Genomic DNA, 12,186 nt, shown 5'->3' with positions numbered 1-12,186 from the left:
TTCTAACAGTATGGTGAAAATTGCAGCTGTTATTGCAGTGCATTGGTTGAAAGGCAATGTTAACGTGCCTGGTAAAATTACGGTATGTGAACAAGCCGGTAGCTTCTGCTCCTCGCAGACCCAAAAATCTGATTGTGGACATGAGATGGCAAGTACATTATCTTCACTATCTGCTTTTCACAAAAATAGCTCAAGTAACAGTTGATTACTATTCGAATACCCTCGTATCACGTATATTTCTTGCTAAAGCTGCTACAATTACTATTTCCCTTTGTACAGTGAGGTGAGACGTAAACAAAACACAGTCAAGTTGGAGGAAAGACAGAAAAGCTAGAGTGGGCAAGCAGGGTAGACAGAATGGTTGCGTTTCCTGCTGCTGAAATTCTTACAAGAAAGTTTACTAGCAAAAAATCTCCTTAGTTTAAAAATACAGGTTTAACACGTGTTCTGTTTCACACTTGCCAGTTGTAGTCGTAACTGAGCCAAAATGAAATCGTAGAGCTGGAGTACTAGCAAATTTAGGATATTTGCAAGTTAGCAGAGTGTTTGAGGCCGTTTTAAAGTCTGTGAAGAAGAATAGAAGCAGTTAAATAGCAGGCTAGTGAAAGTCATCTACTTTTCACTGAGAAGTGTCTGTTTGCTTCTGGGTAGGTTAGTTGAGACTCGGTTTTGCATTTGGCACTCTTAGTTGATATTGCTCAGATACAGCCACCACTTCTGAGCTTGGTAACTCTGTGAACTCTATAGACTGCATCTAAAACAAAGCTGTGCTCCTTCGGTTTTTAATTTGTAACAAGATTTTATTCCCTGAAATGTGTAGGTGCTGTTTTTTCCACAGTCAGTGTAAATAGAAATGTGTTTTATAATTGACTAATGCCAAATTCAGTCTTTAATTCTGATCATGAGGACCGCTCATCACAAGCTGCTGGTCATCTGAATCCTATAAAATAGAAGAAAAAGAAAAATCAGACCTGAACATTGCATTAAGAAATGAAAGTCACTTTTTGGCAAATTTGTCCATACAGATGGCAGAGGTTGCACCTGACACTTTTGCACTAAACAAGTCTTTTTACTGGATGCAAAAAGGTTTATTTTGATTTTAGACTCTGCATGTACATGAGGGTCTTGCTAAATTGGACCATTGAGGCTAGTCAGATATTCTAGCTTTACTCAATCTTTCCTCCCCTTGTTTACCAGCCCCCTCCCCTTGCATTTCAGGTTCTTTGCAGAGTGCTGGCATGACACTCAGCTGCGTTTGCAGCGAAGAGAAGGGAAGACAAAATCGGAAGGCTTTTTAAGTTTGTATAGACACGTCACTGGCATCAAGTAGCGTTTGAAGTCCCATTTAATTCAGCTCTCTTTGCAGGTAGACTTGAGATACAGACCCAATTTGTAGGAGTGGTGAGACAGGAAAGCCAGGAACTTGAATGGTGTTTTCCTGAATTAATTTTTCTTTTTTTGCAACTAGACGTCTTCCTTTCATAAAGTCATTCCTCTTACCATGATTTTAGTTGTGTCTCAATCTCAAATCAAAATGAACACTTACTGAGAAAAGATCATAAGAAGGTTCTGGTGGAGTCAGTGCAGAAGAACTTTCATATGAGGGGTTGGTGATATTTGAAGGCTGTGACTTGTCCAGTGATGTCACGTCAGTGTCATCTTTTAACTACATAAAATCACACAAACCTGCTTAAAATCCATCCTCCTCCTAACAGTGCATTAAGTGGGATACTTAAGCTTCGCTACCGACTGGTGCAGTGTTGTGACTGAACTGGTTTTATCAGTGTCTCCGGGCATGAACTGTGTCCTAGGTTGTTGTATTATCTCCGGTCACTTCACGCTGGAACCTTTTTTTCTCTCCCTTACTATTTTAAAGCCTCAGCAAAGAATGGGAGAGGAAGTGTTTTCCTGGGATAAAAGGTACCTGGGTGGTCCTGAGCACTCTCATAAATTGCAACTACATAAAAATACAAGCATTTCCCCTTGCTCATGGCTCCTGTTTTTGTTTCTAGAAGACAATTCACATTATGCAGGGTCTAGAATAGGAAGGGATTTCTGGTTACTTCTAGGTAGACTTCCTTTTGGATTGATTTTTGTGTATTTTGTAACACTTTTTTGTCATCCCTGGTCTCTTGAGTAGCTTGGCTGTTGCTGGCTGGTTTCACATCACCATGACGCTATGTGAGGCTAGCAAAGTTAGTTAAGAGAAAGCAAGCATGAGAGCGCATCAGTATTAAAAACTTGCGCTTTTCAATCCTGACAGTCATTTCAATTTGCTTGTCTTTTGAATCTGGCCTTTTTCCCTATCAAACATTTCAACCTCCAGAGCAGCAAAATTATTAGCGATGTCCTGAAGGAGAGGGAAGAGAACAGGTGCCCTTTCAGTGGTTGTAATTGCCTGCTTCCCTAAAGGTGAGCTTTCTGGTGAGGCAAAGACTTCCACGCTGGTGCCGTACAGTTAAATAAGTGTTTGGCCAGTCCTTGGTGTTGGAAGTGTCTGTGAGAGCAGGAGCCCCTCGGGCACCCTGGAGGGAGAGGTCGGGGGGAGCAGTAGGCAAATGTAAGCTTGTGTCCAAGACAAGTGTGTGAGCCTTCCCCGCTTTCTCCATGTCTTTAGTCTGAATGGTTCAAGTGGGAAGCGATCGGGAATGTTTCGAGCTTAATAAAATGCAAGGAGAAATTGGAGGCTGTGAGTTTGGGAGGTGCGGTGGGTCTGGGGTAGTGCTGCCCCCCTGCTTTGCATTCCTGTCTGCCGCCTACCTTGAAGTGCTGGAAGCCTGTGTTTCTCTTCCTGAACCTGAGGTAAGAATATCCAATAAAAGCCACAATTCCAGTAACCAGGCAGATGCCAAAGAATATTCCTGTCCCAGTACTGGCATGGAGAGGAGCCTGGAAACGAGAGAGAGAGGGTGAGTGAGCTACGGGGTGGGCACTGGTCACCTACCAGCACCCGAGCACATGCAGTGTCCCTTTGAGATATGCCCTAGTCCTGAACTGCTTCTGTGCTCGAGTTTCCTGGTACGTGATCCCTAGAGGCAGTTAAATACGGCCTTTTGATAGTAATTACAAATTAATTTTTTTCAGGGTACTGGACACTGGCTGTGGTACAGCTTCATCTTGGTTATGTTTCTGAAGTTACAGAGCATGCCTAAGTGATCTCTTCTGGTCAGGCTTTTCAAAGTAGCAACAGAGGCTACGATGAGGCTGAAACCTCACTGGCCTGAGGAGGTGAAGTGGGTACCAAATGCCCTTAAGCAGCTTTGGAAACCCATGCTACAAACCCTAGAAGGCTCAAGCCTGGGTTCAGGCTTATTCCCTGCTGCTTTGTGTGCTGGGAAGGTGTTGGTTATTGCCAGCTATCGGCAGCCATACCATTCTCTGAGCCCTGCTTATCAGGGCTCAAACCAAACCGCATCTGAGAGGAGGCCCATCTCATCACTGGTTAGAGCCACTGCCAGCCTGTGCAGAGGGTGCGCAGGGCTGGGCTCCGCCAGCGGCCCGACACCTGCCTTCTGTAGGTCATTTTGCCCCAAAACATGCAATGCCTTTAACCTGAAATTATTCTTCAGTCAAGCAGGTAAAGCGCCAATCCGAGTAACTGTATATAATATTTTATAAATATTTTAATAAATATGTAGGTGAAGGACTGAAAGAAATTCACATGTGATCTGGATTTAATCTAAAGGGGAGAAATGCCTCCAGACTCTGACTTTGACTTTGGTTTGCCTTCTGCAGCTCTGTGGCCTGACAGACTGATACCATGAAGGTGACTGGCAGTTTTGGGGTGATAATAAGTTTGAGGGATCCCAAGGCACGCAGCCAATCAGGCTGCAATCTCCCCAAAGCACCGTGCTCTTTGCTGGCAATCCAGGAGGTGAGGAGGGGTCTGGAAATGGGTAGGAGATTCATATGCTCTTACTCTTGCTTTTCCATGTGATGCTTTAGCTCCATGGCCTCCTGCCTAGAAAACTAATTATTAAACCTACCCTGGCAAAAATAATCACGTTGTTGTCTTAATAGATATGCTCTCTTCATTTATTTTTTAGAAAACAGTCATTTACACGGTGCAGCTGGACAGCTAAATATTAGAAAACATTTAGTTGCCCTCTAGCATGTGAAAGGTATTATAAAGACTATAATATCATGCTGCTGTAGACTGACAGAAGTTGCCTATTATTTTGACTCATTTTCAGGCAGTAATTTATGCTTTTACCTAAGTGTGTCATTTTCTACTTGTGAGGATTGTAGGCTGCAAGGGCTTTCTGTGAACAGAGATTGTGCAGGCATGTTTCTGAGCTTCTAGGAACAAGAAGGCTGGTTTGTAAAGAAGAAAGGGTTGCTCAGAACAAAATGAAGGTGAGAAATAGGGTATCCGTAGCATTAATCTTGTGGACCAAGGAGGCAGCTGATTAGCCACTTCTGAAATCAGAGCTGGGAGAGATGGGCTGTAAACGTGAGTGAGGCCCCTCCATTGCACGGAGAGAAGGATCAGAATGAGTTACCTCGATGGAAGGGAAGTTCTTCGGATTAAATAAGTGGTCGGTCATCTTCTAAGGTCAGCTTGAGCCTGTGTTGGGCTGTCACAGAGTACCCTGCGTGGAACAGAGCTCCCACCACCCCAAAAAAAAAAAAAAAAAATCACTATGTACTTACAGGTGCTGGCGGAGCCTTTAAAGGCTCTGAAATGACGTGGATTATCCCGTTGGAAGCGATTATATCCCACTCAACAATAGCACTTCTGTCCACATACCTGATCTCACTCTGCCAGGAGAAAGAGCAATGAGAGCTGAGTTTTGACCCTCCTCCCTTTGGGACTGAAATAAACCTTGAGACTATTCCCACCTCAGTTACTGACATACAGAGGAAAAATCACGTGGGGGCTTACACCACTGCCTCCCTGGACATCAGCCTGGGATGGCCCCAGGCTGGTCATGGCTCTCCTGTGCATGAAGTAGCATCATCATTACCTGCATATTGCCTTCAGGCTTTTTTTTTTTTTTTTTAAATAAAGGTTTTTGTGATGTTTGTGCAATTATCAAGCTCTGCCTAGGAGTGCTGTTACAGCTGCAGCCTGCCTCCGTTACAGCTGCTTTCTGTGCTGAGGATGCCACTTGTACTGAGTTTGCTGGCTCGAGAAGTGCTGGGTCAGCACTGATGGGGAGCCGCTGCCTGCAGATTATTTGGTGGCCTAGTGTCAGTGAGCTGGAAGGCGATCCCATTTGGCAGCTTATCAGGAGGTGAGAAGGGAGAGGGATGAGATCGGTCATTGCCACCCCAACGCTTCTCTAGACTCTGCTGATAACAGGAGTCCTTGACTGCTTTGAGCCAATCCTGAGTCTCTCCAGCATTTTTGGGAGCCATGGGTTCATGGGTGTCTGAGCTATTGCAAACTCTGCTTTAAATTGCATCCTAGCAAAATGTTTTCTCCTTGGTGAGCAGAACCGAGAGCTGTTGCCTGCTCTTGCCCCAGGCACAAGGTGGTACGCTGCTACTGCAGCACACGTCAACTTTCTGTGCCCAGGGAGGAAGGGACTCAGCCGTGGTGGCACCGCAGAGTGGTGTGGGAGTCACACCATGTCCTCCTCCCTCTCCCTCACCCCGGCCAGGGTCCTGGGGAAAGCCTGTGGGCTCTGACCTGGTGTGCTGGGACAGGTGGGTGCTTGGCTGCTTGGAGCATGGGTGGAAAGCGGCTACTACCTCTCCTTCCCACCTTGGCACCCTGCCGAGCTTTACTGCAGCCGGGGGAACTGGGGGCTTGCTCAGGTCCTCCAGGAAGGAAGAAAAGCTACAAATTTCCAGCCAGCTTTGACGGGCAGGAGCAAGATTTGTGTTAATGGGCTCAAAGCCTCCCTTGGCAGCTTTTGAAGAAAGGAGGATTTTTTTTTTTTTAAGGAGAATCTCTTCTAACTGAAATATCAGATCAAAGTAATCCAAAAGAGCTCCTGGCATGCTAATGAGTGATACAGGTAAGCCTTGTGCTCGTGCACCCAATCTCTCACGAGGGTATACTTTATTAATGCGATTACTGGGTTTGCAGTATAGGGTGGTTTTAAAAATATAAATGGTAATTCTCATGCCAAAGGAGTTTCTCCTCAAAGGGGAAGGAGGAAGGGAGCAAAGGCAACAGATGAGTCATTTGTGCACCTCTTCCTGCAGCACCTATTCCCTTGTTGGTGTCTGTGAAAATCCTCCCCCCCCATCCCAGTTGGCATGTTGGGCACTCAACTTGCCTTGGTTCCAGTGCCATTCTCTAGAGCACATTTTAACTGCAAGCCTACAGACGCAGGGTTTCTTATTTTCATATTCAGCTATGCTGCATCACCCACAGCAGAGTCCCAACCTCGGTCTCAAGGGGTTGCTGTCACAGAGGTCATTTGAAATGCTGGGGTAGTGAGTATTTTCTTAATAAAAAAAATGAGAAGTTGGGTGTGTTTTCAAAGGATGTGTTCCCCTAAAATGTCAAAGGATACTTTCCATTTGCAAAAAGGATATCAATTTTTGCATTTAAAACCCACTGAAATAGTAATAAAAGATGCAAACCACTGTTTTGTCTGCTTTTGCTCTGAGCAAGGCTGTGCTGGTGTCTCCCACCTCTCCCAAAAGGTTACCAAGAAACTTTACAAATGCTAACACCTTTCTTTAATGATAAGCTGCTGCTCTCATCTCTCCTCTTATTGCACTGCCATCTCCCATAATCCTGCCAGGCTGAGAGAAGGGTTGAATCCAGCCCGTACCGCCCCCATCCTGCCATTCCTGCAGGCCGCCTGAACAGCTTCCCTCGAGTTCTGTGGGTCAGAGCTTGGCCATTTGCAAACTTGTAAATTTGCAGTTTGCCAGCTGCTATCCTGCAGTCTCTGGGCAGGAGCCTTCTGAAGTCAGCCTCTCATTGCTACCCCCTATAACCGTACCGAATTGCTCTCCGGATCGGTGTGTCACCCAATTACAGGGTATAGCGTAAGGGAGGAAAATACACGAAGATGGGAGATTTATTAAAAAGGTACCTGTTCAGCGGTAGGGACTTGATGTTCCTGGCCCCTGGTGTTTGTAATGAGGAGTTTTTCTCCAAGACGAGTTAGAAGAGTGGTTCCATTGGTCAAGTCCTCATAAAACATTATGCTGGCATTAGATAAATGATACTCGATGTCTCGCCCGGAAAGTGTCTGCAAATGAGGGCAAAATAGAAGGAATGTTAACTGATCTCATTAATCTTCTGGATTTACCAGTGCCTGTGGCCTTTTTCCCTCTTTGCTATTAATGCTACAGCAAGTGCAATACGGGGCAGAGGCTATTGGGAAATCTGGATGTGAACAGTGGGATCTTCTCTCCCTGCTGGCCTCTGATGGCAAGGGGAGGGAGGGAGGACCAGATGCCTTTAACGTATTTGTGGGAAATACCAAAGCTGGGCACTGCTTTCTTCAAATAACTGTGCTTGATGTTAATAAGGCAGAGAAAGCTTCATCTCGGGCAGACTCCTTTATAACTGGATAACTAAAATCCCTGATGGAAAAGTCTATAGTGACTTGAACGCTTGATAACTTTACACTCCTAACTACGGAAAAGAAATGGAAACGATGAGCTCGCCTCTTTCAGAAGCACAGTTTAAACTATGTGGGGTTACACAGAAGTCATGTCATACTAAGATTATTATTTTTTTTTTTAAACTTAAATTTCACTGGGATACAAAAACCTGTAATGGCTGTTTAAAAAGTGTTATTAAAATGAGGAAGGAAAAAAGAAAAAAAACCTGACCTCATTTTCCCTTAACCCGCTATCATTTGGAGCAAAGAGAGTGGCATGCACTGACAGGTCCGTGAGGTACCGCAGGAACTCTCTCCCCTTCCTAGAGCTGTTGGAGTAAGCCATGATGTCCTAGGCAGAAACAAAATCCAGCTTTACTAAAGAGCAGTTGTGCACTCCTGTGCGGGGAGCTGAAAAGATGAGACTGTATAAATAATAACAAAGAAGCTTTCTATTAATAGCCATGAAGCAACTCCGGAGTGATATTATGGAAGAAGTTTGTATTCAAACCCCAGTCTTAGCTGCTGATTTGGCGAGCACATCTTAAACTGACTTGCAGGAGCTGGGCCCTTGTTGTCTGTGAGACTCCTTACATACATAATGCCTTTCTGAGTAGTGGCAAGAAAGGGACCCTTTTAATGCTTTGCCTTTTTCCCCAGCAGCAATTCAATAAAATTACAAAAAAGCACCGCACTCCTTGTGATGCTTAGAAAGCCAGGAACAGTTGTGCACAGAATCCTCCTTAAGCTAAAGCTGCAGTAGCATTTAATTTCCAAATGAACTTTAAAAAACCCAAAACCTCTTTGGAGCAAGTAATTAAAAAAATAGCGACTAAGTTCTGATTTCAACGGCACAGATTTAGACCACTCCACCTTGCTTTGCTGGTGTGGTGGTGTTACCTGCTTGTAAAGCAAACACTGAGCTACAACCCGGTGGCAGAGCCTGCTTTGCTCCGCTCACCCGACCGAGCAACGCGCCAGCTGTGGGCCGTACCGACAAGAAGTTTGTCAGCGTTGGGAAGGACGTCAGCACTTGCAGCAAGTTCCCGCTGCAGGAGAAGCCGTCCCCCACGTAGCCTGACTTGCAGGTGCAGTTCACCTCTGGAAGGCACAAACACAGAGAGCCGCGTGGGCAAATGCCCTTTGCTAGAAGGCTTTAGGCTGTCCTGTGCCTGACAAACAACTTTCAGGCAACAGATACATACTTTTTTTAAAGTTAAAAAGAGGTAGTGTCTTGCAGTGTTATCTAGCAGCCTGTGGCTGACCAAAGGAACCGAAAACCGGGCTGCTGCTCCCCTTTGCGCAGAGGGATGCAGCAAAGGACCCACTTACCTTTCTCCCTGTAGCAGAAGACGTCCCAGGTTTCACTCAGGTTGACTCTTCTCCCGTAGTCCACGATGCCGACGTACCCAGAGCCGCAGTTTGGGGAGGAGAAGGCAGTTGGGTAGCCCACTCTTTCGCCGTCTAGCCAGCCAGCAGCACACAGGTGGTACCTCGCCTGCAGCCGGCTCAGCCATAAGGGAAAAAACATTGGAGGAAGAGCTGGGTGGTGGGGCCGGGGCACTGCAGACAAAACAGATGATCCCCCCCGGGGCGCTCAGGCAGCACCCAACTTGCCAGCCCTCTTTCTGAGGGTCTGAGGGGGCTCTGTCCATCCATCTGTCCTGCAGCCTGCCCTGTGCTGAGCTCTGGGCCAAAGGGCTGTGGAGATGGAGCCCCTCTGAAAGTCAGTGGCTCCCTGTACGGACTAAGGGAGTCTTTCCTGGGAAAAGCTTCCCCAGGCCCAAAGCCAGGCAAGATCAGAGGTGGGTGTGAAATCCAAAGGGGGACGTGCAATCCCATCGTGTGCCAGCCCACCTTTTGTCAGCGTGGGAAGGGCTCACAAACCAGCTCAACACAGAAAATAGCTCCCGGGAGTGTTGGAGCTCCAGCTCCCAACAGTCCAACGCTCCAACAGTGTTGGAGCCAGCCCCACTGCCGACTTTGCTGCTTTGAGGGAAATATTTAGACTATGGGGCGCAGGGGACATGCAGCTCAGGCTGCAATCTGAATCCCCTCGGGCAGCAGGGGGAAGTTTACATGCTGGCCATGATCCAGCCTCACATTTTGCTAAAGGTGTCTCTAAATGGTGAGTGTCTTTCTTCCTTCCACAGATGGGAAGGACCCAGAAAGGCACAGTCAGTCTGACCCACTCTTCTAAAACAAGTTTTACAAACCCAAGGTGTGATGCTCATCCCACTGATGTCAGCCATGCGTTGTCTGTAACAGACTCAAGGAAAAGAATATGGAAATGGCTCTGCTAAGTTAACAGCATTTGGGGAAAAGATTCCTGGAGCCTTACATTTAAAAAAAAATTAATCTAAGCATAATTCTGAAGTGTGTATTTCTTTAAGAAGTGCTAATAATTAAAACCTCCATGAAAACACTCTGTAAGTCTGACTTTACCATCCCATCCCAGTATCACTGGAAACAAGAACTTGGGAACTGGTTTCAGTGCTGTATGAGCAGGCGTGAAACCAATAAACAGTCTGAAAACTGCTCCCAGCCAAACGTATCCTGAGGCACGGGGGAAGGAAAGGAGGGAAAATGAAGCTTATTAGCACAGAGCAGCCCCCTTGCTCCTCCCTCTCCATTTACGCTGTGGCTAGGTGCTCTCCAGGGATCTCCTCCCGCAGTGAGGCTACCTCACCTTCTGCGCGTACAGCAGCTGGTTATATGTAGCGATGGTGGCTGACTCATTGGCACAGGCCTCCTTTGCCTTCTCATAAGTCATCTTGTACTGCCCTTGTGGGGACCGTAAGTGGAAAACCCCAACCGTGGTATCTGCAAAGAGAGAGAAGGACCAGCTCTTCCTGAGGGGGTTTCAATGTCTGGATGCAGAGTCAACTGTGCCATAGAAATACCCGTGAATTTTGTGAAAAGTAGTTAGGACAGATTGATCCCTTAGGGGTAAAATTCCTACCTGGAATGCCCTCATCTGTTGCTTCATAAATCCAGTATCACAAAGTATGTAAGCACACGTTCTAACTTCAATCATCTCATTGTTTAAAGGGGACATAGGTAGAGGATTGAGCGAGCTTACAGAAACAAGGATCCCGGCCACTGGCGTCAGTGCAGGGATGAGGATGTCCCTGTCCCGTGGTGTGCATGGTGTGCCATTCTCACCTTGGAAGTGGAGATCGGCACAGTCAGCGTCAGGGTGGCACTGCCCGTTGTCTTGCAAGCAGCGGTTGAGGGGAAGCTGCATCACCGAGCAGTTCAGCCCATCACCAATGTAGTTATTTTTACATTCGCACTTGCGTTTGTCCTGGTCAGAGAGAGAATAAAAAATGCCAAGCCAAGTACTTAGCTGACTTAGAAGTGGTATTTCAAGCAACATTCTGAACTGTTGGAAAAATTTCACTTGATGTAGCCAGGAATGGACAAACAGGAAAGTTGCTACTAACAACGGTGATTCAACAGACCACAAACTCTGACACTGACATTTATTCTTCTAAGCAAAATATTTACACGTGCACTTGGGTGCTTTGCTGAATTAATACCAAAGCATAATTCCATCCACAAAGCTAATAACATGCATTGGAGAATTATATGACACATAATTAACAAAAATGGATGGCAAACCTATCAAAATGATATTTAAATGACTGGGAATGGGAGCATGGAAGGAATTTAGCAGCCCACTGATAGTAATAAACTGAGAACTATAAACCAAGCAGGAGTTGGTGACATCCAGGGATTGCGATGGTTGGCAGCTGGAACGGATTAGTGGCAAGGCTTTTCTAGATAGCTCCTGGAAGACACATCAGGCAAGCCACCAAAATGGAACGGACAGGTGATCCCGAAAGCACCAGGACAAATGCTGGATCAAGTCACCGCACATGTTTTCCTCAACAGCTTTGACTGTGTGGGCCAAGGAATTTGTATCATGTGGCTGCAGAGCTTTTTAAGCTGAGTCCGGCCAACCAACAAGTGATACTGTTCTCCCAACTGTCCCTAGGTTTAGCTACCATTCAGTTTCAATCCAACAAACTCCTATTGTAAATAGGGATAGCCAGTTAGGGAGAGCTAAGGGGACAGAAAAATTACACGTGCAAAATATCCCATCTGCTGTAGTACCCCTTTCCCCAGAGGAAAGATTTCAAACTTTCTCACCCCTCAGCTGAAAGGATAGCAAACTGATGTGGAAAGTAGGCTGGAGCTATGTAAAGGTTGTTTTGGAAAACAGGGACTTTGAGAGGTATGGGGTGTGATCCAGCCAGAGAAAAAACTTCTGCTGGCACCAGGAAGAAATGCCTCGGACTTCCCTGCTGGTGACTGAAATCATTCAACTTACAGGTCCTATGACAGTGCAAATGGCATGCTCATGGCAGCCTCCGTTGAACCCATCGGCGCAAGGATTTATTGGAAGGCATGTAAAGCCATCGCCTTTGTATCCTTTCTGGCAGCTACAGAAGACTTTCACCCCAAGTTGTGTGCATTCGGCTGCCTTGTGGCACCCGCCGTTGTTTTGTTTGCAAAGGTCTGCAGCTGCACGGGGGAAAAGAAAACAAGTGAGTAAAGTCTGCTTTCAAGGAGGATGTTCTTCACAAAGACAAACCACCTCCAGATTTTTAAGGCACACTAAAAATACTAGAACACTTGTTTGGGGAAAACAACTGTTTGAGTT

General features: G+C 46.1%; 1 protein-coding gene across 1 annotated transcript in view; it reads right to left on the bottom strand.

The window, feature by feature from the left end:
• Window positions 1–889: 889 nt before the first annotated feature.
• The window catches only part of STAB2 (stabilin 2), an 87,486-nt gene continuing 76,189 nt past the window's right edge, over window positions 890–12,186 (bottom strand). The window contains 11 exon segments of the mRNA XM_009333055.1: window positions 890–940; window positions 1,547–1,666; window positions 2,761–2,889; window positions 4,654–4,761; window positions 7,020–7,160; window positions 7,750–7,869; window positions 8,512–8,618; window positions 8,850–9,015; window positions 10,207–10,340; window positions 10,683–10,824; window positions 11,854–12,047. Coding sequence (XP_009331330.1) covers window positions 890–940; window positions 1,547–1,666; window positions 2,761–2,889; window positions 4,654–4,761; window positions 7,020–7,160; window positions 7,750–7,869; window positions 8,512–8,618; window positions 8,850–9,015; window positions 10,207–10,340; window positions 10,683–10,824; window positions 11,854–12,047 — 1,412 coding nt within the window.

The sequence above is a fragment of the Pygoscelis adeliae genome, unplaced genomic scaffold (assembly GCF_000699105.1).
Source record: "Pygoscelis adeliae isolate BGI_AS28 unplaced genomic scaffold, ASM69910v1 Scaffold38, whole genome shotgun sequence".
NCBI classification, from domain to species: domain Eukaryota; kingdom Metazoa; phylum Chordata; class Aves; order Sphenisciformes; family Spheniscidae; genus Pygoscelis; species Pygoscelis adeliae.
The sequence above is the reverse complement of the archived record's forward strand: the minus strand, read 5'-3'. Positions and strand labels throughout refer to the sequence as shown.